The sequence below is a fragment of the Girardinichthys multiradiatus genome, chromosome 10, assembly GCF_021462225.1.
Source record: "Girardinichthys multiradiatus isolate DD_20200921_A chromosome 10, DD_fGirMul_XY1, whole genome shotgun sequence".
Taxonomy (NCBI): Eukaryota; Metazoa; Chordata; class Actinopteri; order Cyprinodontiformes; family Goodeidae; genus Girardinichthys; species Girardinichthys multiradiatus.
In genome coordinates, this window is record NC_061803.1 from 19,838,122 (window position 1) to 19,865,296 (window position 27,175).

Genomic DNA, 27,175 nt, shown 5'->3' on the forward strand with positions numbered 1-27,175 from the left:
CTTCTTCAGCCAGGGATTGGAGTTTGAGGGTTTGGGCGGTTCCGGGTGGGCAGGGGGGCTAGGGGTGTTGGTCCCGGTTTTTGGTCGGTTCTTGGCGCCCGGTGCCTGTCCCTAGTCTTTGGCCTGGCGGATGTGCCTATGCCTCCCTCCTTTGTTGGAACTCGGTGAATGGAGGTACCTATTGGGGTCATCCAGGGAGCTGGCTCCCTGGGAGAGCATTTTGCCCCCCAGTCCTTCTTTCCCCATCCCCGGACACCACCCTCCGACCACTCCATCACACTACCACTCATGTAGGGTCTAGGGGTGCAGGTGCGTGATTGGAGTGCCACAAGTGTTTTCCTCTCTTCGGTCCCATGGCAGCCTGGGCCCCAATTTTATTGTACAACTTAGACACTCTGACTTATAACATTTTCATGACATTCACATGTAGGGCCATGGGGGTGGGCACACTCAGTGGCATCAAGAGGGAGTGTATTTTATTAACCTCAACTCTGGTGCCTCCACTCACCTCTAAGGGTTAGGTTGCATGTAGACATTGAGGGTTCTGGGGGGGGGGGGGCGTTTTTCTTTTTAAATGCACACTACAACAACATGCATCAACACCACATTTGAGCAGGCGGAGGTAGGCTGGGGGTCTTTTCACACCCCCGTTCACTGTTTGCCGTCTGGGGTTGGAGGAGAGGGAGCGGACCTTCTGTTTGGGATCTGGGCCGGGGTTAGGGTTTGGGTCTTGGAGGTTGTCTGGTGCTGGGACTGGGGTTTCGGCTCTCTCAGGATCGCTTGGATTTCTTTGGATCTCAGTCCCTGGCTTTGGTGCCCGGTTCGTCAGTTGGGGGACGCCGGGCTCTGACGAGGGTGTCGATTGGGATGTAGGTTCACTTTGGTGGAGGGGCTGGCCGACTGGCCTGCTTGGTGCGGCTGGGTGTACCGTGCGGAATGTGGGTGGCTGGCATGGTGGGGCACCTCCGGGGTTTGGGTGTGGGGTTGGTGGGGTGCCCGGTCTTTGGCGTGCTGTAGTGCCCTTCCTCCAGTGCTTCCTTCTGTGGCTGTGGCCCCTGGCCGGGTGCCGGGCTGCGGTTGGCGGTCGGTCAGGTGGGGCAGTGGAGCATGTTTGCGGCTGCACTGGGGCGGCTGGCGGGTTGTGGCCTGGAGTGGTTGGCCTGCCTGGCCCGGTTACCCGGATGGTACATTTTTCTCTCTCATGGGCTGGGGCTGCTGGCTCTGGCCGGATGGTTGGGCGTTGCGGTGTGATGAGATTGCTTCCCTTGTTTCAAGATAGAACTAAAGTATTAAGGTATATTAATCATGTAATATATTATTCATTCAAAATTATTTATTCACAATTTTTTTATAATCTAATATAATCATTTGATTTAATGTTGCATAATGGCAATGAATGCACATAGTTTACCATTTCTACTATTACTAGTACCTAAATTAGAGTATTACTTATCAATACATATATTACTTACTTTCATTACTTAGATGCTAAGTGTCGCTAAAAAGTTTCAAACCATAATTAGTAAAAAAACATTTTGAATTTTGGTCACATTTTGACAATTCTGATATTATCAGTTTTAGAATACATTAGCAAGCCTATATAGTTTTTTGCCACTGCAAAACCTAGTTCAGATTCGTACAATTTACTGAGTTTATCAGCCTAATTCAATGTGGTCTGCCCAGTGTGCAAGAACCATGTACAGTTCACACTCCGACCACTAAATGGTAGCAAAGCACTTCCAATCATATCCTTGGTATGAGAGCTATTTTATGTATCAACCAACATTTGTGACATATATATACACCACCATGTCTGTGTTCAGACTTTAACAGGTATGAAGCTAATTAGCGTCACTCGTCCATAAGAGGATAGGGCGCTGAACATTTAAATTAATCAAAATTTTTAAAAAAGACCTATAAGCTGATATAACATAACAGATTGAATTTGATATTGCTATTTACAAGCAGGTTCGGTTTGATGATGTTTTAATCTTTGAGCTTAGAAGGTACCAAAGAATAATACATTTAATATGTTTACACTCAGCAGTGGTTAAAAGAATATGCTCCTTTTGTTAATTCAAAGGTTTTAACAAATAAATTATCTGGACATCACCAGGCTCAAAGAATAATTTAAATCTAACCTCAGGTGTAAAAGAAGATACACAGCACAGATTTTACGCTGTCATCGTTTACATTAAGTTTATGAAAAAAGTAAACCCCGAAATCCCACATACACGTATAATACTTTGTTTTTACAATTGCTTTCTTTATGACCCTTTTCCATAAAGGCCAGATTTGTAGAGTTCATGATTAATAGTTATCTGGTCAACTGCAGCTCCTCCAGAGTAACCTTGGACATCTTGGCTGCTTCTCTGATTAATGAGCTTTTACCTGGCCAGTCAGTATCTTGCTGGGTTTACAATTGTGCTATACCTTTAGTTTTAGATATGTGCATTTATTCCAATCTTTTATTAAAATATAAAATTTGTTAAAAGCTTGATGTAGTTAGGTTCAAAATGGCTCATTGCAATAATTAAAACCAAAACAAGACATACTAGTGTTACAGTACAAAGACAGAAGCCAATGGCTAGGATATAAAATTAAGAATGATTAATTTTACCATATTACCTTATTTTAAATTTTGAAACAGGATAACGTAGACAAACAGGCTAATCCTTATATATCTGAACTTCTTGAAAAAAAAAACCCGAAAGGTAAAAAAAAAACTTCAGTAAATTGCACACACACAAAATAAATCTGGTAAAAATTAATAACTGCCATAAAAAGTAGGTTGTATTCTGTACCTTTCTTAGAAGGCACAAGCCATATGCTGGAACTACTTTTTCTTCAAAAATAGCACACAAGCAATAGATGAAATATATATATTTTTAAATTGATCAGTATTCCTTTCAAACTTTGAGTCACTTTTGCATTTAGACATTTTGCCCTATCATAGAGGGAATGCTGGCTAAACTTGGCACTATTTTAAGAGGTGGATTGATACAAATTTGTTTTTTGGGTGGCCATACATTGCAGAAGAACAGAGATCTATCAGACTCCAAGACTTAAGGTGTCAGTATTTTATTTTTTTTTTGTCTTTTAAATAACATTTTATCTCTTTGAAGGACAACATGTAGCTGCCCACTGATGTATGTAACACAGCATAATGAAGATCTACCCCTCTGTTATCTGAAAGTTTAGAAAATGCATGTGTTCCTTTTTTGGAAATCTGATTTTGTGTTTTCAGATCTTTGTCCTTGACATTTTCATTACACCTCACCTCATTTTTTTCCATTCTCTTTCCTTCCTTTATTTGCTCAACCATTCCCTTTTTTGTCTGTATCTGTCTTCTCCTCAGCTTGTTTTTCACAACATCCCACCATTTCCCTCCCCTAACCTTCTCCTTCAGCCTCCTCCAGTGGGACATAAAGTGAATAATTCATGCATGCAAACTTATCTATGTTGGAGGCATCTCTGTATGTTTAATAATTGAGGTTTAAACATTTCAGCAGAGCATGTGGCAGGAGAAATCAGAAAACTTCCTTTATCTTTTTACTTTTTCTGTAAATATTATGAATTTGTAAGCATTTCTGTTTGAGTTAGTGTTTCATTTAGAGTAATAAAAAATCCCATAGTTAAATTTAATTGGTGTCGTTTCAGTATAGGAAAATATTGCTGTTACTGCAATCTTTAATCTCTTTAATGTTTTGTTTATACTTCCTTTGTTGTCGATCAAGGTATTTTTAGGGCGTTTCATAGGCTTCATGAATCCATAATAGGGCAGATGAAAGAGGAGCTATTTCCTGCAGTGTGTCTCACTGCTTTTGAAATCCTTAAAAAAGGCTACGTTTATGCATTTGAATATGTTTGTATTCCCTTGAGTGTGGCTGTGTGTGTGCGTTGGAGCTGTGTCTGTGGATCAGATTATGAAGTTGTATGTGCATGCTGACGTGTATTTGTTTGTGTAGATGCTCGGCTCTGTTCAGTTTTTTGCGAGATCTCTGGGGGGACATTCTGCTTTGATGTGTGGGTGTGTAATGATGCTGAGTTGGTGTTGTCCTGATGGCCTGTGCCCTGTGTAAACACGCTTCTATGTGTCGCACAGGCAGAAACTTGTGAGGAGAAATCTTTCCTTTTCACTGATGGCCCATAGAGACGTTGCTGCTCTTTCTGCTTTTATCACATAACATAGGAGAGTTATTGGATTCCAGTTTGTGTGTTTGTAGGTTCTTCTCTGCTGCTCATTTAATGTCCATTAGCAGCTGCATTCCTTTTTTTATTTTGTTTTACAGAGATGCTAAGCAACTATTTAAGCACTTATCTGTAATACTGTACAAGTCTAACATGCTAAATCGTCATTTGATGGTTTTGCACTGCAAGACAAATTTCTTCTATTTGATGGCAGGGTAACATCCTGTTAATCTTATATAAGCATCTGGGTTTGTTGTTGATAAAAATCTACAAAAACATTTTAAGCCACAGTGGCTTCTCAAAAAAAAATTAAATTCTTCCTTTATTTAATTTCTGTTGTCAGAGAGTTCAGAACTACCTTTGCAATCGCAAAAATGTTTCAGAGTTTGCTAGTTAGTGAGAGCTTTAATTCTGTGATTTTAGACCAAACACACATATATATATATATATATATATATATATATATATATATATTACAATATTAGACAGACAGTTCTTGCCTTTTTACAGGAGTAACAGAATTATTTTTTACAGGATGGTTTTACTCCGCTGGCGGTGGCGCTGCAGCAGGGCCATGACCAGGTGGTTTCCCTCCTACTGGAAAATGATACTAAGGGGAAGGTCCGACTCCCAGCACTGCACATAGCTGCGCGGAAAGATGACACCAAGGCCGCCGCCCTCCTCCTCCAAACTGACCACAACGCAGATGTAGAGTCAAAGGTACATTATCTTAGCTCTCAGAAGCAACACAGCTCCTGTACTGATGCAATAACAGTGAGTGGGTTTGACATATTTTCCAAACTTATACTTCCTAGTGTCCTCTTTCCTACAACCTGAACCCACATCCCCATTAACACTTTTTATGGTTTTCCCTTAAGTTTGCAATTAGGAGTTGTGGCATCCCCAAGATTTAGGAGAAATATGTAAATATTTTTTATTTTTCAGAGGTGTTTTATTCATAATTATGTTTAGCTTAGTTAGTGGTAATTGGCTGTTGTTATCTGATAACTTTCACCTTTATTTTGCTGCCTTCAAGATAATCCTTGATTGTAATCTTAGTTTTTAAAATGGTACTTTCACATTTTCACTTTTTTCTTTGGTGGTGTTGGACGCACAAGGTGATTTTTTTTTTTACAATCCAATTTAATTTAATTGTACTTATTGTGTTTTTAATTTAATTTCTATCTTGTAGAAAACAAGACTTATACATATGTTCCCACTATTAAATGTACACATGGAGCCCCAGTCAAATGAATGCAGACTACAATTTAGTGAATATGCAAGTATTAAGCAAAGGTTGCAGACCAGTATTTCAAGCATTGACATCCTGACGAAGTTCTAATTGAAACAAAAGTTTAATAAGCATATATAGATAAAGTGGTGTTTAAAGTATACTAAACCTCTCTATGCAGGGGATGTTGAAATGTATAGCAGACAGAACAAGGCAGAGTTTCAGCTCATCTTCCTTTTGTGTGTGCTGCTGTGATTCCCTTTTAGTTCTTTTCATTATTTACAACTGCATTGTCCTATATCCATGTGGGAGCTTGGTGCAACCATGTCGGTGTGGCTGTTGTACTTGTTGTGGTGCACTAACCGCCCCATTCTTTCTTCCTCTACAACCTTTCCTTTCTTGATTTGTTCCTGTTTTCTTATCCCTCCGTTCCCTACCTTTTCCTTTTTTTCTTCTAGATGATGGTGAATAGAACAACAGAGGTACATCTTCTTTTCTTCTTCTTCTTTCTCCTCTTCTCATTCTTCATTCATGCGCTCAACTGCAAAGCCTTCTGTTTGCTAGCATGAATGCTAAATGCTGGCATGAATGCTTTTGCACCTCACCTCTGTGCCTGTTTCCTGCATCACATTTACACATTACTTTGTGTGTATGCAGTGAGTTGCTGCTGAAAAAAATGGTATTACAGTTTTGTTTTGTTTTTGTAGATGTTATGGTTTCTTTAGTACTTGAGTTAAAAAGCTGCCTAACAGCAACATCTCTTATGCCCCACATTTGTCCTTGAATTACAGAACTAACTGGGGTGGTGGGTTAATGCCAGACAGCAGTTCTTCCAGCTCCTGTAATTTCTTCAGCCCTCTCCAACAAAATGTTCACAACAAGGAAAGCAGTGATGCCTTCTGTTGAAAAACAAGCGATGAAATTTTTCTTTCAAGATAAGACTCATGTGACATATGTTTTATGTATCCTAAAATAATTAAAAGAAAAAAGGGAGTTTCTGTATTCCTGGAAAAAAAAAGAATTATACAGGTTAAATGCACTACCTACATTAAACTAGAATGCACCTCAGCGCATTTAGCAATTAATTATGTTGAGAGTAGAAAATTCAGTTTATTTTTAAAAAAGGATGTCTGCTAGGTTTTGTCAAATATCAGTTTAGGTGGTGAAACTTGACCTGTTATCTTTACTGTAACGGAAGTCCACACATTGGGGAATTAGTTGCTGCTGTCTTGCAGATAAGCCAGTTTACACAGTAAAGACTAGTGCAATTTACTACTGTCAGACAAGATATGTTTGTGTTAAAGCTAAATTTTCATGTACAGCTTTAATTAGCTGGTACGTTTCTTGGATAAAAGAAACTGAGCAGTCCAGATACAGATGATAGCTTTACTAAAGGTTTGCATGTTTACTCGGTTTGTAGTGTTAGAACGTGAGCCAACAGGATATGAATAAAAACCAGCAACACCTACAAATAACCAATGTAAACCTGATTACAAATTCTCTTTTTCATTAAAAATTCAGGCTACCATTCTGTTGAAACAGGGTAATACACAGTAGGAGATTCAACCACAAAGCTTGATGGTAGCACACCAGTTTATGCTGTATCATAAACAGTACTCTACTAACCACTCTTTGCTGCAAAGTGAACAGTTTACATTTTTACAAGCTTCCCTTTTTGTAAACAGGATTTTCACATGGATTAATCTTCATTCTCAAACATCAACCGTCTCCAAGCTAAGCGAAGTAGCTTCTTCTGTGCAAAGACTCAGCTGTTAAAGTTTGGTGTAATTTGCAGGATTTGAGCCCGGTTATTTCGATAAAATATGAAAGCAAAGAGTTGTTCTTTTAATGGGCTATTCCTAGTTGTCTTGTCAGTCACGCAGGCTTCACAATCAAGCAGACAATGAAATAGTCACAGCTGGGTGATTCCGGTAAAAACTGAAAAAATAAATTGTTCAGATCATCCGATTAGCATCTCTAGTATGTGCTTGCTTTGTTGTTAAAAAATATATTTTTTAACACTTTCTATTAACTTTTTTTACTCTAACCACAATAGCTTATTTGTCATATTGTTAGCCTCATAGCAGAATTGCGTAAGTCAAGTACGACTTCGGTAATTATGCTATAGGGCTAACAATATGTGATCCCACAGACGTTTCGATTGCATTTGTCAGAAACCATGATTTGGGTTCCCTGTTGTATTTACCTTGAATCAGTGATAATCATACTGTAAAAATACAAGAGCATGAATTCACGTTTGGTCTGAATATTTCAAATGTTTGATATAAAAGATTGGTATGTAAGTTGGAGTTCCTGAAATGGTCACATAAATTTAGACTTCAGCTGATCATTTATTCAAAGCAGGTTTTTCACAAGTAGATTTTGGTGAAAATGCATGTTTACCTGCATGTGTGATTTCTGTATTTCCTGACAGATGGAAGCATGTCATCAACAAACACATTTTAAATAAAATTGACAGCGTGTATTCCACAGTTGCTACTTTGCTTAAATTCTCAATTTGCAGTAGCTTTAGACACTTTAGTTTGTTTCTATCAAGTTTACTATCCCTTATAAAGATAAAGGTAGTTTTTGGGTAAATATTAACAGTCAATGGTCAACATTTATCAAATTGCAGCTGCTCTGATTGTAAGATGAGCCACATCCTGGTACTGTGGTGCTGGTTTGTCTAAATTACATTGGTTTATCCAATGGCCAAAGAGTTTCTATTTACCATAAAAGTAGAATTTAGCTCTGGGCTGACAGCATGTCTGACTTGTGCTCACTTAGGGATTTTTTTTGTTTTCGCCACCTGCCTTTGGCCAGCCAATGCTCAAATCTACTCTGTTATCATGCTTTGCTTGTAGCTCATCATGTGACAGGTCTTGCTGTCTGTTTTAATTCATTCTCTTTTCTGTCTCGTCCTTTTCAGAGCGGATTTACTCCACTCCACATTGCGGCTCACTATGGCAACATCAATGTGGCGACACTGCTGCTCAACAGAGGGGCAGCTGTGGACTTCAAGGCCAGGGTAAGTACCTCATGAAGTGCATGCTGCAACAAATGCTCCATCAACGACTTCAGTGTTTTTATGTGCAGTGTGTGATTCTGCAGCTGCTTTGTCAGTGAGTGAGAGAAAACATACAAATACTTTTATCCCTTTTGATCTTGTCCTGTGTAATGATTGGGGCCACAGGGTGAATGTCTGAGTGATTTTTCACTATTATGGTGTTCATTTTCTCCCTTCTGAGTTCAATATTGGCAAAACTGCCTTTCAAAAGTTTTCATGTGACTTTTCAAGGCAGAATTTTGTTCAGGTGGATGAGAGACTACAAATACACTGCACACTTTTCAGATTTTTATTTGTAAAAAAAAAAAAAAAGTTGTAAACCATGTATCTTTTTTTTCCGCTTCACAGTAATGCACTACTTGTGTTAGTCCATCACATAAATGACACTAACCCAGCATCCATAATCAGTCCTTTATATGCATGTTTTCTACTCTTTGATTTGTGACAGAACAAAAGCTCGGCTGCAAGCTTGAAACTCCAATTATTGTGCTTTAATTTGAAGCAACAGTGTATTTATTTATATATCTAATTAATATTTTTAAATATTATTAGAAAAAAATCATTAAAGGTAGGTGTTATTATATGTTCCTCAAGAGGGGGATATTTAGTCATTTTCATTTTATTCTTTCTGAAAGAGAGGTTTGCTCTTTAACAGAAAAAAGTGTCAGATATGTAACATTTACTAAAATAACTACTAAAATAAACTGTCATGTTTTGAGTTACCAGTCAAAATGTGACCAATGTTACTCAGTGCATTCACTGCTGCCCTTTTGTTTTCAATTTAGTACAGCAGTGACAAGAATGTATATCTCTGAGCCTGAATGAATTAGTGTTGCTTTATTCTTTTTGCAGAATGACATAACACCTCTGCATGTAGCATCAAAACGAGGAAATACAAACATGGTGCGACTGCTGCTGGAAAGAGGGGCCAAAATTGATGCTAGGACCAAGGTAAGGACACACACACATACATTTCACCAACGCTGGAGTTCTGAGAGGTTAACAAATCTTTTCAGTTCTGAATTTATTGCAAAGTGACACGGCTTATATTATGGGCTAACACTTAATGTGTGTCACTGGAACAAAACAAAAAAAATCCTGTTCAAAAGTTTATGTCCACTCATCAAATACTAATATTTGCCTAAATGTTTCTCATCTTGAACCTCTTAACAATATAGTTCAGAGTGGAGCCATTGAAGAATCTTAATGTTAGGCTGCTTTACCCATTCCAAAACGAATTTGTATGCATGTTTGTGATCGTTGTTTTGTTAAAATACCCAATTGCATCTTAAGTTTTACCAGTTAGCTGCTGATTTTGGGTAAGGTTGAAGATTTCAGAGACAGTGGTTCTTTTTCATATTTCCCTCTACTTTGTGCAATGTACCACTGCCTCTGGCATCAAAGCAGCTCTATGCCATGATGCGACCACCACCATGCTTGGCAGTTAATTTCTTTAGTTTAAAAGTCTCACCTTGCCTCATAGAAACATGCTTCCTGTAAGACTGGCCAAATTGCTCAAAAATAGTTTTCTCTCTCAGTAAAACCTGCATTAACTAAACTGCTCTGTACTCCAGAGTGTCTGGAGTACTGAAGTGAATGTGTGGCTGCTAAAGTGAGATTAGAAATCAGTATCTCAACTTGTTCTGTTTTTTTTACAGGATGGTCTGACTCCTCTCCACTGCGGTGCCAGAAGTGGCCATGAGCAGGTGGTGGAGATGCTGTTGAACAGAGGAGCGCCAATACTGTCAAAGACCAAGGTGCATCTTCAACATTTGTGTTACTATGACAGTCTCCCTTCCACTAATTAATTCTTAGATTAACAATTTGCTGTTGAATAAAAGTAAGACCGGTCATCATGTTCTCTCCAGAATGGTTTATCTCCTCTTCACATGGCGACGCAAGGAGACCACCTGAACTGTGTCCAGCTGCTGCTGCACCACGAGGTGCCTGTGGACGACGTGACCAACGACTACCTGACAGCTCTGCATGTGGCTGCACACTGCGGTCACTACAAGGTGGCAAAGGTCATCTTGGATAAGAAGGCCAATCCCAACGCTAAGGCACTGGTAAGGAGAAATAAATGAAGTAAAGATGGAAGGAACAGGCTTTGCAATTACTTATAAAGGTAGAACACCAGACTGTAAAAGCAAAAATCACATTTTGCTTTTTCCTTGTTTAGAAAAAATGGAAAGAAAAAACACATAACAGGACAAAGAGCATCATGGAAAATATATCACCAACCTCTATTCTGATGTAAGATCAGGATCTGGGCTTTCTAATGGGAAAAGTCTGGGTGTGGTTAGAGCACTGGGACTTTATGACAGGAGAGAATGAGGAAGGAAAAAAAGAAACGGGTTGGAAAATGAAGTCATACGACTCAGCCAGAAACCTCAAACAAACAGAGGGAGGGGTAAAGGACTTTACAAGTTGGAGAGAAAAAAAGTGAGCTGTGGGGAAAGTATCTATTTTGGGTGCAGAGTAGACTAGATCTTTTCAACTATTTGTCAGGTTCTGAGGCAGAAGGTTTCTCTTTTTTGTAAACTTTCCATCTGGTGTTCAAGATTTGTCCTACTCCAACTCCGCAGGACCTTTAAGGAGAAACACAAATACTTTTTGAACTATTTCAATTCTCTTTAAAGCATATGTTTTTCTTTTGTAATGTCTTAGAATGGTTTTACGCCCCTGCACATTGCCTGTAAGAAAAACCGACTGAAAGTGATGGAGCTCCTTCTGAAGCATGGGGCATCTATACAGGCAGTTACAGAGGTAAGAGTGTGTGTGTTTCTTTATGCGTGTGGAATATTTGTATGATTAAAGCAACAGCATATCAGTTTTACTTTATTGAGCAGCTTTCACACATCTATACTCTGTGTGCTTAGCACTGGCAGTGCCATATTTAGTTATAAAAGCCTGCTTCACAGAGATATTTGTTGCACATATACTATATTGCCAAAAGTATTGGTTCACACCACTAAATAAATTATTTCCGGGGTTACCATAACTTCCACGGCAGCAGGTGTAAAATGTTTGGGGTGGAGAAACTTGACCGGCCTGCACTTAGTCTTGACCTCAACCTTCTTGATCACCTTTTGAATGAATTAGAGCAGAGGCTGCAATTCTGGTTTTCTCATCTAAGTATGAACACGCTTCTAAACCTTGTGAAAGATGTTTACAGAATATTTAAAAATGGCTTTGCTATCAACGGTGGGACCATCGACAAATTTATAGATTAAGAATACATTAAGAATGTCATCACAGTTCATGTACATGTAAACGTAGACACAAATACTTTTGGCAATATAGTGCATCACTCATATCACATTGTTACACATCTTTTCAAAGTAGCTGAGCCAGCTTTGATTGGTCAAAAATAATGTTTTACAAGTGTGTAGGATTAACAGGAGCTCCTTAGGATTAACATGTAAACTTTACATAAATCTATGACATATTCAAGTAGCTCAAAACAAAGATAACAAGGGGAAATTGTCAAAGCTATGCAATTTGCTCTATTGTTTGCACATATTTTGTGTGCACTGGCTGCTTTATTTGGAACAAGTAGTTGTCTTGCATTCCAAAAGCCTAGAGGTTCAGTTACAACTTTCTCCTGCCACATGTCATTGTGCCCCAACTTGCTTACCAATCTGTGTATGAATCGGTCATATGAATGTGTGTGCGTCTGGGAGTGAATGAATGTGTGGCTCTAACATGAAGCACTTTGCGTGGTTGGTATGACTAGATGGAAGAAGGCAGCATGAGACATCAACATCAGTGCAGCTTCCACAGTATTGCGTACTCTGTTCCAGATCTATGTGGTGAAGAGGGGAGAGGGAGTGAAGAGGGAGCTAAGCTCTAAGGCAAAGCTCTCTGTTTATCAGTCAGTCTACACTCCTATCCTTACCTCCGGTTACAAACGTTGAGTAGTGATTGAATGAGTCGACATAGGGGGTTGAAATTAGTTTTCTAAACATGGTAGCTGGGCTCTCCCTTAGAGATATGGTTAGAAGTTCGGCTATCCGGGAGGGACTCAAAGAGGAGCTGCTTCTCCTCCGCATCGAGAGGAGCCAGTTGAGGTGGTTCGGGCATCTGGTGAGGATGCCCCCTGGATGCTTCCCTAGGAAGGTGTTCCAAGCATGTCCAACTGGGAGGATACCCGTGGAAGATCCAGAACATGCTGGAGAGACTATGTCTCTTGGCTGGCCTGGGAAAGCCTTGGGGTTCTCCTAGAAGAGCTGAAAGAGGTGGATGTTCAAAGAGCTTTTTGTTCAGATCTTTTTCGTGCATATGTAATACTTACTTTTGTTAGTGTTGTTTATCTTTTGCTTTCAAGAAAACTGTTATTTACTGTAATAAGTGTTTTCAGATATCTAAACAATTCATCACTATCTTTCTTAGAGAGAACAGGAAGATTGGTTATTAGTCAATACATTTCTGCTTGTTTATCTGCCACAGATTTAAGATTCAGGTCACTTTGTGCCTTTTTAACATGACTAATATATCCCCAGTAAAAATAGAGGTGTCTACAGTTTCAAAAATTTTTAACCTTTTTCCACAAAGGTGCATTTATATGATATAAACCGGCCAGGTTTTCAAAAGATAATTTTTTTTTTTTTCTTTGCAAAACTATAAGGTTTTCATAATGTGTTCATTTATATCCAATCCTTTTCTTTTGTGTGTGCCTCCATCTACAGTCCGGTCTGACGCCGATTCATGTCGCAGCATTTATGGGACATGAAAACATCGTCCATCAGCTGATCAACCACGGGGCTTCACCAAACACAAGCAATGTGGTGAGTTCAGGACATTCCTGATAGTTGTTTCTTCTTTCTGTCTGAAAGTCTGGTGTCAAACTTTCCTTTTAATTTTTATTGGCTCTGACAGAACGTGTGAAAAAGTTAAAATAATTATGAGATATATGCATAGATGAACAATATAAAACCATAAAAGTAAGTGTAAATCTCCCTTTAGGCATGAAGAAAGAAAACAATTAGATTTTTTTCAAGTTCAGCTCATCAACATTTAGCTGTTTTAATATGTCGTGCTGTAAGGGTAACATAGAAGTAGAAAATAATGGGACAAAAATCCTACTGCATTGAAAGCAAAGTGGCGTGGCTTTCTCCTACTATTTTAAATTCTTTCTCTCCATTTTTTTAAATTAATTAGACAAAAGCTGGTTGTACATACCTTTTGTTTTTTGGGTGTTTATGTATTTCAGAGAGGGGAGACAGCACTCCACATGGCAGCGAGGGCCGGACAGTCTGATGTGGTCCGATATTTGATTCAGAACGGAGCACAAGTTGATGTCAAGGCTAAAGTAGGCTGTCACTCTTTATCATTTCAAGATGATCGTATTTGAGACCACTTGAGTGTGTGTGTGTGTGTGTGTGTGTGTGTGTGTAGGTTTAATCTTAGAATGAGCCTTACTTTAATAAAGAAGCCCATCTCTTTTTTAATTTAATTTCTTCCTTGTTAACCAGTCACATGCTATAGAACAAACATTTTCAATAAAGAACAAACCTGCTTATATAAGCACTGTAGTCAGAAGTATCTAGAAAAAAACAGCACCATTTTCAGCAATAGTCCAAATCCCTGTACAATTTTAGAATTTTCCGATTAATAGTACAAAGAAAATATCTAGGTAACCATCTGTGCCAATATTGAGCAGCTCTTAAATTTGTACATGCTAAAAAAAATTTGACTCCTCCCCAGTTTCTTTTTCTTGCTCTCATGGTTACTACTCATAAGTCCATCCCGAGTATCCAGTCAGTCTTTCTTATGTTATTATTACCCTCAAGATATAAATCATGAATTTTACCTGCAATTTTTCCAGGATTACGCTACTTTCTGTTCCCCATATTTCACAAGCATCTACAGCACAACAAACATCACAGTACATTCAAGCAACTCCAGTCTTACATTTAAATCCAAATAAGATGTTAAACAATTACTAAATTTATGCGACTCTCTTATACCAAGCCATTATAATAAAAAAGACCCAGATGTTTGAAATAAAACATTCTCTAGTTATTACTTATTGCAAAATATTCTATCCTTTTTTCTATCCTTTTTTCTATGTCCACATTTGTAACCTTAGTTTCTTTACTATTAATTTCTACTTTCCATTTTTCTCTGACACGAAATTCCTTCTTGTTAAAGAATAGGCATTATGTCAAAATCATACAGCGTAATATTTTATTTGAGTTTTTTATACTCGGCTTAAATTAAATGATCAACTTTATTTCTGCACCAGAGTATCAAAGCACATTTCGCAATATGTTTGCAGATGAATACAATGCCATTAAGAAATATTAATTGATTATCTGGAAATAATGACTAATTATTATCATAATTACCAGAGACCTCTAGTTCCTGTCTGACAAAGCATTCATCAGCAATATAAAAACAACAGCTAACTAGAGGGACTTTCAGAATAGGGCTTTTAGATCAATGTGTTGCTTTTTTCCGGCTTTAACATTACCACCAGGTTTCAGCAGATGGTATTTTTTATGCATTCTGTGTGACGCTAATGCCTCTCTTCTTTGAAAAGGCAGTGTTATATGCTCTAGCTGTAACCAACATAAATGTACACGAATACAGGCAAATTTTCAACTGAATGCATCAACATTGCCTTTAAAAGTGAGCTATCTATGTCAGTGCAGAAAAACTGCATTTCACTGGTAGAGCTATTTTAGGAGCATATCTGTCTTTATGTCTATCTTCAGAATTAGAAGCACTTGCACACTCAGGCTTACACACATTTTGCTCCTGTCAAATGTAAGACATCATGCAAGTCTGTCATATTTTTGTGGATGTAACAAGAGAACAGAAGGGGAAATCCACAAAGATATGCAATTTGGTAATTTCTGCACCGCATTTCTGAAGCAGACTTCGCTAAGTACATGCAGACAATAACATAACCATCAAGCCTAGCGGATGCAAGACATTCCATTATTTTTGTATCAGGTTGTGGTTGTGCTTTCTTAAGTCACAACCACTTATGGTGACAAAAGTAAAAAAGGTATTTCATGAAGTCTATAGAAATGTACTGTAATTTACTGATATATTGCCAGAATAATAAAGACACCCTCGTCCTTCCTTTACAGTGATCACTTTATTTTATTTACACATAAAAGAAATGGAAAATGGTCTGGTTTCCATCACAGGGTGCTTGCTTTGCACTCACTCACAGCTCAAACAGCACCTTGATGAATCAGAAGAAATATACTCTGGAATTTACTAAGACATACAGAAATCTAATTGGATTTTCCCATAAATGCATTGATAATTCCTCATTTTAATTTTTGGCGAGATCAGAGAGGCCATTTGATCATAAAACCATGAGTTTAGCTGCTATTGGCAATATGAACTCAAGACTGTGGAAATGGTGGTGGACTTTCGGAGAACACCACCCCCATACACCCCCCTCACCATCCTCAACAACACTGTATCGGCCGTGGACCACTTCAGGTTCTTAGGAACCACCATCTCTGAGGACCTGAGATGGTCTTCACACATAGACACTGTTCGAAAGAAGGCCCAGCAGAGACTGTACTTCCTGAGGCAACTCAAGAAGTTCAACCTTCCACAGGAGCTGTTGGTCATCTTCTACACTGCCATCATTCAGTCTGTCCTGTCTTCATCCATCTCAGTGTGGTTTGGCTCATCCACAAAACAGGTCAGGTCCAGACTGCAACGAATAATCAGGACTGCAGAGAGAATAATCAGAGCTGACCATCCCTCCATCCAGGACTTATACAGGTCTAGGATCAAGAAAAGAGCTGCCAAAATCTCTGCAGACCCCACACACCCTGCACATAAACTGTTTAGAGTTTTACCTTCCGGCCGTCGCTACAGAGCACTGTTCGCTAAAACCAGCCGCCACAGAGACAGTTTCTTCACCTAGGCTGTTTCTCTGTTGAACATTTAATAGAGTATAGAACAACAGCATACAGATGTTGCAAATGCACCTTTTCTATTAGATATGTGTATATTGTACATTGTAAATTGTAAATTTGTATATTCTGTAATGCAGAGAATATTGCATTGTACATTGTATATTGTACATTGTAAATTGTAAATTTGTATATTCTGTAATGCAGAGAATATTGCATTGTACATTGTATATTGTACATTGTAAATTGTAAATTTGTATATTCTGTAATACAAAAACAGAACAAAAGAGCAAAGTGTACCGGAGTCAAATTTCTTGTTTGTATGCACGAACGTGGCAATAAAGCTGATTCTGATTCTGATGAAGAAACGGTAGAGTAATATGTTGCTTTCTTGCATTCATAAATTTACTTTTTCTCTGTTTTTGCTTTAGGACGACCAAACTCCGCTGCACATCTCAAGTCGTCTCGGTAAGCCAGACATAGTGCACCAGCTGCTGGCAAAAGGTGCATGTTCAGATGCTACAACCAACTCTGGATACACACCTTTGCACCTAGCTGCCAGGGAGGGACACAGAGACGTGGCTACTGCTCTTCTTGATCAAGGAGCTAATCTAAGCATTACTACAAAGGTAAAGCACAAACACAACATACAGGAGATGTTTTACAGATGTTTGCTGATCACTGCTGTAAGCCTGCACTGGATTAAAAATACTCTGGAAAGTTTCAATGTACTGTCATCATAAACACTGCAGGGCTGTTATGCAGTATTAGGGGCTACTACAGTCAAACTGATAGAGAATAGTAGTTACTGAGTGTCTCCGCATGAGAAATCTTGGACCAAAACAGTCTAAAATATGTGTTACCAGATGAGCTGCATGTTCTAGTTTGGCACAGTGCTTGAAAATGCAGTGATGCATTTTATGGTCAGTTATTTCAAAAGCATCAATACAGTCATTTAGTTTAAAGTGAGCACAACTTGTTGATTTTTTAATCTTTTAATGTATTTTCTTTACTGTACTAATTCAAATACTTTATCAATCCCAAAGGGAAATTAAATGTTGTAGCTCACATTATACAGGTTTCTTCAAAGAGTTGTTATAGATGCTAAGACCATTCTACAAATTTTAAACTGTTGCATGGGACATATTTACTAAAATGGTTTCTGATGATCTTTTTGTCAGTCACCAAGGACACGTGAGTGGATATGAAAATCAAGCAGTTTAATAACCTTGTGCCAAAATATTGCAGGCTTTGTTGCCTCATAACAGTTTGTTGTGAGTAGCAAGTTTTCCTTGAAAATTACTACAACTACACCTGGGAACTGGGATTACTGGGGAAAAAAAAGAAACGGTAAAATTTTACTTCAACGTCTTTTTATAAAAGTGTTTTGCACACTTGAATACCTGTTAATTTTACTAATAGCACTAATAGTAATAAGGATCACTGAGACAAAAATTGAACAATACCTTTATTAATACCTAACAGCATGTGCTTAGAATGCACTGAAACTTAATATACCTAAAGTTTTATTTAATTTTAGTTATAATTACTTGTATTTAAGTAAACTATTTTGTTTTGCCAAAAATATATATAAAGGATAAATATGAAACCTCTTAAATATATTTTTTCTAGATTTTAGCTATAAATTTTTTATGAAATAACAATTAATTATAAATAAGAATTATTACAGAAATAGTCATAAGAAGTATGTAGTATAATTATTACCATAAATATTAATATTTCCTATTTCGGTTTTAGTATTAACTTCGGTTATAGCATGTGTTTTAACAAACCTGCTGCTTTGTTGATGTACGATCCGCTAATGCAGCTTCCATTCTTTAGTTTCCATGCAGCAACTAGCCAGCTAGCCTAACGCAGGCTTTTTGTTATATGGAAAGAGATACCAAGTTGTTGCTGAAGTATAAACAGAGTAGGTAGCTTAAAAGAGAGATGGGGGGGCACTCACTTCATTTTAAGAAAGGGAAAGTTTACGGGATTTTCATTCAGCCATCAATAAACAGCTGACTGACAGCTCACAGCAACATGTGGAGTTGTGGGAAAGTTGAAAAACTTCCCAGTCTTTAAATGGCACCTTTTGATAAATGAATTCAAATTGCAGGAAAAGAAGAAACATCTTAGTTGTTTTAAAAACTGTGATGTTTTTAAAAGTATGGCGTGTCTTCAAAATGGGAAAAGCCCAGTGTGAAAAGATTAAAATGTTTTCGTTGGTGTTAACTGACTGCTCAGAAATCTGAGACGTATTCTAAAAAAAACAAATCACCGAAATTTAGTTCTTTCTGTGTTTAATTTTTTGTTTGATTAACAATGATGGTGCAAATTGCGGCAAACTAAACAAATAGCACAAATAGTTTCTTAGAGTAGAGAAAGATACTGCTTTGACAGTCAGATCTTCTACAAAAACACTTTTCTATTTACTTGTTGTCGAAGTCATATCTTATATATTTGACAAAAAGGCCAGTTTGCATTCACACACCAACATCACACAGAAAAAGTCCTAGGTCTAAACTGGAGTCACAGTGTTACCTCATAGCTGAAAAATGAGATGTGTGACACAATAAGTTTCTCCACCCAAAACATTTGTGTTCGGTTATTTTAATGCCTCTTTGAGTCTCATATTTAACCCTGAAAACTATTCATACATTCTGAATAGTTTTTAGCAGTACTTAAATATCTCTTTGTGTTGTCTTGTGTTTTTGCCAGAAGGGCTTCACACCTCTACATGTTGCTGCAAAGTATGGAAAGATAGAGGTGGCCAACCTTCTGCTGCAGAAGAACACTCCAGTTGATGCTGCTGGGAAGGTAACAGATGTTTAAATGTTTAAGCACTGCTAAAATGACTTAGGAACACAAAGCTTACAAAATGTATTCTCATTCCAGTACAGTGCCAAGGGAAAGTAATTACATACCTTAATTTGTTTAAATCTTTTGTCTCATTACAACCACAACCTTAAGCATATTTTAATAGGACTTTATATGATAGACCAACACAAAGTTGTTCATAGTTTTACAGTGGAAGGACACGTAGGATTCAAGTCTTTTCACAAATAAAAATCTGTAAAATGTGGTTTGCATTTGTATTGAGCATCCTTTACTCACATACCTCTAAAATCCAACACATTTGGTGGAGTACTTGGGGTAAGGTGGTGGGAAACAAGAGTCCACCTGTGTGTAATTTATTTAGAGTATAAATCCAGCTGTTCTGTGAAGGCCTAAGAGGTTTGTTAAAGAACACTAGTGAACAAACAGTATCATGAAGACCAAGGAACACAGCAGACAGGTCAGGAAGAAAGTTGTGGAAAAACTTAACTGACAGGCCTGGAGAGAACATTCAATAAACCCAGAGGCCTAAGGTAACTCTGGAGAAACTGCAAAGTTCACAGCTCGATATAAACAGGAGAACTCTTAGTGGTCTATTGCAGAAATCTGGCCTTTATGAAAGAGTGGCAAGAAAAACACAATTGTTTAAGGAAAGCAATAGGGAGTCTAGTTTAAAGTTTGCCTCAAATCATTTATGGGACAAAGCAAACATGTGAGAGAAAGCGCTCTGGTCAGATGAGACCAAAATCAAACAAGTTGGTCAACATTCAAAGTTCTGTTTGTGGCAGAAAACTAATGTGACCCATAACACACCACCCCCATGTTTAAACAGGGTGGTGGCAACATCATTATGCAGGGATGCTTTTCTCCAACAGTGACAGGGAAAGAGGTCTGAGTTGATGGGAAAATAGGGCTAATTACAGGAGAATACTGGAAATTAATCTGTTATAGGACAATCATAACGAGAAGTGTAAACATGTAGCCAGAGCTACAAGGAAGGCTTTAGATCAAAGAATATTCATATGTTAGAATGGTCTAGTCAAAGTCCAGACCTAAATCTATTTGATAATTAGGGGCAAGACTTCAAAACTTGATTTTCAGACATGCTCGTCATTCAGTTAATCTGAACTGAAGTAATTTTCCAAAGACGAATGGGCTAATATTTCACTCTCTAGATGTGCAAGGCAGGTAGAGACTTACCCCAAAAGACTTTATCAATATGTTTTTGGATTGGATTTGGATTTGAAAACAGCATAATACATTTCCTTTGTAATTATGCACTACATTGTGTGCCTCCTTTACAGAAAATACCAAAAAAAGAAACTTGAAGTTGCAGGGGTATGAATACTTTTTCAAGGCACTGTATTTAAAAATCCAACACGCTCAGTGTAGTTCTCTAGCTGGCAGCTTTGATCATGCTTAACTCTGCTGTTTGTCACCATCTAACCTTTGCTCATGTTTGTGTGTGTGCTCAGAGTGGACTAACGCCACTGCATGTTGCAGCACACTATGATAACCAGAAGGTGGCGCTGCTCTTGCTCAAGCAAGGAGCTTCACCCCACGCTGCTGCCAAGGTAAGAGACGGGAGGGAGGGGGTCATTTTAAATCGAATGTTCCTAAAAGCATCTCTGTTGCTCTCTGTGCCAAAGCAGACTGACCTAGTTAGAGCCATCCAGTTATTTCGCTCTGCATGGCCTGATACCATGTCCGTTCCACTCTAGCAGCATCTGTGGAGATAGAGCTGCCCCAGAAATCAAACAGGCTCCATACCCTAACAAAATTTAGTACTAAACAAACCTGTCTTTCAGGAAATAGTTTTTAGTTAATGTTTTGAAATCACCCCCTCACTAATTTTTATCTTCATCTTCAATAGGGAACATTTTTCCAGGACATAAGGAAGGTGGCACATGACTAAACTAATTATGACACAGAAAGAATGTTTTTAGTGATTTACCAGTTAATCAGTCAGTGACTGAAATTATATGATTTGTAAAAAGAAAAATCAAAATTTTCCCTCTTGTTTATTAATTGCATCAAAATGGAAAACTTCCACTTTTTGATTTTATATACAAATACCTCTATCGGAGAACCTGCACATACTGTTTAGGAAAACTTGATGGAATCAGCATGCCAGACCTCAAAGAAGATCTGATTATTTGTTATCAGTCAGTAAAAGTCTAATTGGTCCATTGTCAGTGGTGGTGCTCTGATTAACTTTTGCCCTTTCTACAATTGACAATCACCATGCCGCAATGAAACAAATCTGTCAAAACGAGGATGGTTTTTGTATATCTTTACGCCATCCACAGCAAAACAGCCCCGCAGAAGGATGCTGCCACCACCCGTCTTGACATTTAATAAAATGTTCTTAGGTTTGAAAGCCTCCCTTTGACTCCTCCAAACATACTTGTGATTGTGCACAAAAAGCTAAATCTTTGTCTCATTTGATCATAAAAACTTTCTCCACAAGGCTTCTCTGTAGGGGAAACAGGAAATTACAGACATGATTTACAGTACTGGAGAAAAATAAGGCATTCCAGACATTGTTCAGAAGAACAGTGAAAAAAAGTTGTTTGCATTGGAGAAAACATATAAAGATGTGAAGAAAATTGTCTCAAAGACTTTAAAATGGAAATCTCAATCAGAAAGACATGCAAGAAAACAGAAAACTATCATATAAGGACCCATTTATTAATTTAGCATTTTATAAGTTACTGAATATGACTGCAGGTGGATAAAATAGTCTCCAAAATAGCAGAGACTCAGCCAATGATGTTCTCCAGGGTGATCAAAGGAGGTTTACATGTATCTGTAAGTACTATGATGATTATAGGAAGCCAGGCTATCTGCAAGAAGCCCTATTGCTGAAGAAATGGGGTCCTGAAAAGGCTACAGGCGGCCTAAACATAAATGAAGCAACTTTTTCTAGACTAATAAAAAGCAAGATTATTCTTTTCAGAAATAGACATACTCAAACACTGAATTTAGGCCACAATACCCTGTAAAGCATGGATGTTAAGGCATCATGCTATGAAAATGTTTCTCATGCTATGGCACCTGGCCTGTTTATTATATAATGGGGATTATGGATCAATTTAAATATGTAAAAGTACTTCACTAGGTCATGTTGAGTTATGCCGAAATGGAATTGCTCTCCAAATGGGTGTTTTACCAGGAAAATGTTCTCATCTTGATTCTAGAGCAACAAATTTAATAATTTGTAGTGGCCAGTCCTATACCTGTGTCTTAGTCCTACAAAAATAAAAGTTTGTAAGGCAAAGCCAAGTAATAACTGGGCTGAAATCACAGATGCCAAAAGTTGTTTGACTTGAAATGACACAGGTGTGAAGCAGTTCTCAGAAACAGTGCTCATACAACTAAACGTAGTTCAGTGATCCACAGAAGGCTTAATCTTCAAGAATTTCATAAGAAATGTAATAAAAAAATTTCAATAAATGTATTTTTCTAACAGTCTAACATTCATCTTCCCCCAATTCTGTAGAGAAAAAGCACATTTGATACATTTTTCTTCATTGATTTGGAATAGGATGAGCAGTGTTGTACTGTATGTGTAGCACTTTCTTGCTAATACTTTGAATACACTTCATATATTGAGCCTGTAAACATTATTTAGACCCTTTGTGGATGAAGGGAAATGTTTTGCACCCAATTATTGTTTTAACATTTTATTGAAGCTGTATGTTGTACAGTTATCCCATCTTGGAAAAAGAACATTTTAAACTAGTCACTGAAAACCGAACTTTAACTTTCATCCCTTAGATGAGTGGAACTTTAATTGTTAATTAAATCTAAATACAGTGAATATATCTATTCAAATGCATCATAGTGCATTGTCAGTCAGTCATTTTCTACCGCTTATTCCATAGAGGGTCGCGGGGGAGCTGGTGCCTATCTCCAGCAGTCTATGGGCGAGAGGCGGGGTACACCCTGGACAGGTCGCCAGTCCATCGCAGGGCAACACACAAACAACCATGCACACACTCATTCATTCACCTAAGGGCAATTTAGAGAGACTAATTAACCTAACAGGCATGTCTTTGGATAGTGCATTGTGTTGTAGTAATTTATCTTTTGACTAGTTTATTCCATAGTTTTTATTTGTTTGTTTTCAGAACGGTTACACACCTCTGCATATCGCAGCCAAGAAGAATCAGATGGAGATCGCCACCACCTTACTGGAGTACAGCGCCTCCACCAGTGCCGTGACGCGTCAGGGGATCACTCCTCTTCACCTCGCAGCGCAGGAAGGGAACGTGGACATTGTGACCCTGCTGCTGGCCCGGGATGCTCCTGTTGGCACCAGCAACAAGGTGAGACACAAGTCCTGAAACCCATGTTTATCTCTTTGTCTGACAAGTGGGATGTTATAAGAGTCATATTTAAAGTGAGGGTGTGTGTGTGTGTGGAATGTAATTATATATTCATAACCCTGGGGTGTCATTATACTTGGAGAAAAAGCAGTCTTTACCTGAGACTTTGTTATTTCTTCTAAGATTCTTTTTTGATGCCTCCTGAACTATCATCCTGAGGTCCAAACCTGCCATCATGCCTTATCCAGCTGCATTTCCCTCTGACAATAGCTGAATACCTCTGTCTGTGTTTGTCTCCTCAGTCTGGTCTGACTCCACTCCACCTGGCTGCCCAGGAGGATAAGGTCAACGTTGCAGAGGTGTTAGTCAACCACGGAGCCACTATAGACCCTGAAACCAAGGTAATGAGAGAGTCCCGTTCAATGTCAGGATTAGTCTGTTTTTCTGATTTATTTCATTATGGGGCTCTCATAAGAATGAGGTCTCGTGTCTCAATGGAAATCACCTGCAGAAATAGAGGTTATGAATGAATATGTTTAACCTCTTCAGGTTTTGTCAGATGCAAACTTGTATAGTTAGAGCTTTGGATACAAAGGACTGACAAATATTCCACAAAGTATGAATACAGGATTTTTCACAAAAAATAAATTGCATGAAGCATATTTAATTAGAGTTGCAGTCAGATGATTTTTATAGAAAAAGCTCCCTATGGATGTACCATCAACAGCAAAGAACAAAAAAGCAAATAAAAGCAACGCATTTACAAATCTGAAAGTGTGCCATTGATATGTGTTCAGTTCAGTAAATTACTTTAAAACTTCAACTATTTGGAGTAAATAGAGTCCCACTATGTTTAATTGAATCTCAGTACAGGTCCAGCTGTTCTGTGAAGGCCTCAGAGGTTTGTAAGAGAACATTGGTGAAAAAACAGCTTCATGAAAATCAAGGAACATATAACAGGTTAGAGATAAAGTTGTGGAGAAAATCAAAGCAGGGTTTGGTTATAAAACAATTTTCCAAGTTTTGAACATCTTACAGAGAACTGACAAACCAACCATTTGAAAAAAGGAGTCTGGCACCATTGCAAACCTACCAAGACATGGCCACAGACTTAAATTGACAGGCTGGACAAGGAGAGCATTAATCAGAGAAGGGGGACTTTAGGACTAAAGGAACAGTTGTGTTTAAATAGAACATTGGGCTCAGATGTTCCTAGTTAGCACCAGACACCTAGCCACTTCTACTTCACCTGAAAGACAAGATCTTAGAGGCACAACCAATCAGGGATTGTCACACAGTCAAGGGGCCCACAGTAACTATGTAGGAGCTGCAGAGATTCATAGCCACGGTGTGAGAGAATTTGTTGACAAGAAGAAAGGAAATATTTGGAAAATACAGCCTTAAGAATCTTGGTATACAGCATCAAAATGGGCAAGCCATGTAGCAGAGACAGAAAATGTGGAAGATGTTCTTGTCAGATTTGACCAAAATTTTACTTTTTCCTTATTGCAGAATGCTATGTGTGTTAGAAAGCTAACACTGCCTTTCACCCTGAGCACATCATTTCCACTGTTAAACATAGTGGGGGTAGCATCATGCTCTTGGGTTGCTTTCCATTAAACAGACAGGGAAGCTTGACAGAGTTGATGGGAAGATAAATGAAGGAAACTACAGAACAATATTGGTGGAAAACCTTTTAGAGACCACAAACGACCTGAGATACTAAGGTGGTGGTTCACCTACAAGCAGGACAATGTCCTTTCTACAAAATACTATTTCGATCTATCATAGCAAATTCCAATTAAATACATTTAAGTTTATAGTTTATATGGGGTATGAACACATTTGCAAGACACTGGGAACAGTATGTTTAATTCACCAAATTCAGTCTTAACCTGAATCATTTTATAGAAGGTTGCCTATTCTAACATTTGATAAAGACTGCAACAAATAAAATGGACAAAATGGGAAAAATTGCCAAAGAAGCGTGACTTCAATTTCCGTTAACCTGATTTGTTGCCCTTATAAGTAAATATAAATATTCATAGTTAAGTTCTCTCAACAGCTTTTGTTATTGTTGTCTTAGATGGGTTTTACCAGTTTTATATAGTTTAGATCTGTAGTCATGAGTCACCAAGCAGATATCGTCACAGGCTTTTAGCCCATTCTGCTTGTCATGTCTGTTTTTTCCCCTCAATTACATACTTACAGTTCTGTGAAAAAGTGTTTAATCATCCCCCAATTCTTTTGTTCTGCTTTCAGTTATCCTAAAGTCTCTGTAATCTTTTAAGGTGGTCTCGGTCAGTAGTTTCCCACACTTTGTGAATGTCTTTCATAGTTTTTTGCCACTTTGGCTGCTTTATCATCCATTTTTAGTCCAGTACCTGACCATATTCAGAGCACTGTTTGTTTACTAAGCCACTTAACTCTGATCTCTGAGTAATTCAAAAATAAAATGTTCCAAAACTCTGAGACAGGTTGCAAAAAACAACTATTTTGGTTTATTTTATGTATGTTGTCTCCAGCATCCTGATGTAGAGACACATTTTTGTTCATATTTCTTTAGCTGAATGAAAAATACCAAACATAAAACAGTTTCACTGAGATGATGGTTCCCAGGAAGCGGAAAGATTCCACAGTGTCACTTGTGGAGTCACAGAGGGTGATGGGGGCAGGTGGTGCTGGGTTCTGCCTGAAGTTCACAACCATCTCCACTGTCTTTAGAGCGTTGAGCTCAAGGTTGTTCTGGCTGCACCAGTCCAACAGATGGTCCACCTCCCATCTGTACGCGGACTCGTCACCATCAGAGATGAGTCCGATCAGGGTGGTGCCGTCCGCAAACTTCAGAAGCTTGACAGACTGGTGACTAGAGGTGTAGCTGTTGGTGTACAGGGAGAAGAGCAGAGGAGAGAGAACACAGCCTTGGGGGGAACCGGTGCTGATGTTCAGGGAGTCAGAGACGTGCTTCCCCAGCCTCACGCCCTGCTTCCTGTCAGACAGGAAGTCAGTGATCCACCTGCAGGTGGAGTCAGGCACACTCAACTGGGAGAGCTTCTCCTGTAGCAGAGCTGGGACGATGGTGTTGAAGGCAGAGCTGAAATCCACAAACAGGATCCTGGCATAGGTTCTTGTGGAGTCCAGGTGCCGGAGGATGAAGTGAAGGGCTAGGTTGACTGCATCATCTACAGACCTGTTGGCTCTGTAGGCAAACTGCAGGGGGTCCAGGAGGGGGTCGGTGATGTCTTTTAGGTGTGAGAGCACAAGGCGCTCAAAGGACTTCATCACCACAGAGGTCAGGGCGACGGGTCTGAAGTCATTAAGCCCTGTGGTCCTTGGCTTCTTGGGAACAGGGACGATGGTGGAGGACTTGAAGCAGGCTGACACATGACATGTCTCCATTGAGGTGTTAAAAATGTCTGTGAAGACTGGAGACAGCTGATCAGTGCAGTGCTTCAGGCTGGCTGGTGAGACAGAATCCGGACCAGCAGCTTTCCGGGGGTTCTGTCTCCTGAAGAGTTTGTTGACGTCCCACTCCTGGATGGAAAGAGCCGTCCCCGGCGTGGGTAGGGGGCTGGTGGGGGGGGACTTCAGGGTGGGGGTTGGAGGTGCCAAGGCCCCTCTTGAGGTT

General features: G+C 38.7%; 1 protein-coding gene across 39 annotated transcripts in view; it reads left to right on the forward strand.

Annotated features, from left to right (window-relative positions):
* Positions 1-27,175, forward strand: part of LOC124874916 (ankyrin-3-like) — a 223,918-nt gene that overhangs the window by 115,333 nt on the left and 81,410 nt on the right. For 28 of the 39 annotated variants that reach the window (XM_047376558.1, XM_047376581.1, XM_047376582.1 and 25 more), the window contains exons 6-19: positions 4,726-4,911; positions 5,881-5,904; positions 8,352-8,450; positions 9,342-9,440; positions 10,148-10,246; positions 10,358-10,555; positions 11,157-11,255; positions 13,178-13,276; positions 13,702-13,800; positions 16,810-17,007; positions 19,100-19,198; positions 20,692-20,790; positions 23,350-23,547; positions 23,850-23,948. In XM_047376558.1, the coding sequence (XP_047232514.1) occupies positions 4,726-4,911; positions 5,881-5,904; positions 8,352-8,450; positions 9,342-9,440; positions 10,148-10,246; positions 10,358-10,555; positions 11,157-11,255; positions 13,178-13,276; positions 13,702-13,800; positions 16,810-17,007; positions 19,100-19,198; positions 20,692-20,790; positions 23,350-23,547; positions 23,850-23,948 (1,695 nt within the window). The remainder of the gene's footprint in view (positions 1-4,725; positions 4,912-5,880; positions 5,905-8,351; positions 8,451-9,341; positions 9,441-10,147; positions 10,247-10,357; positions 10,556-11,156; positions 11,256-13,177; positions 13,277-13,701; positions 13,801-16,809; positions 17,008-19,099; positions 19,199-20,691; positions 20,791-23,349; positions 23,548-23,849; positions 23,949-27,175) is intronic. The other 11 variants (XM_047376552.1, XM_047376555.1, XM_047376557.1 and 8 more) reach the window with 3 other exon arrangements.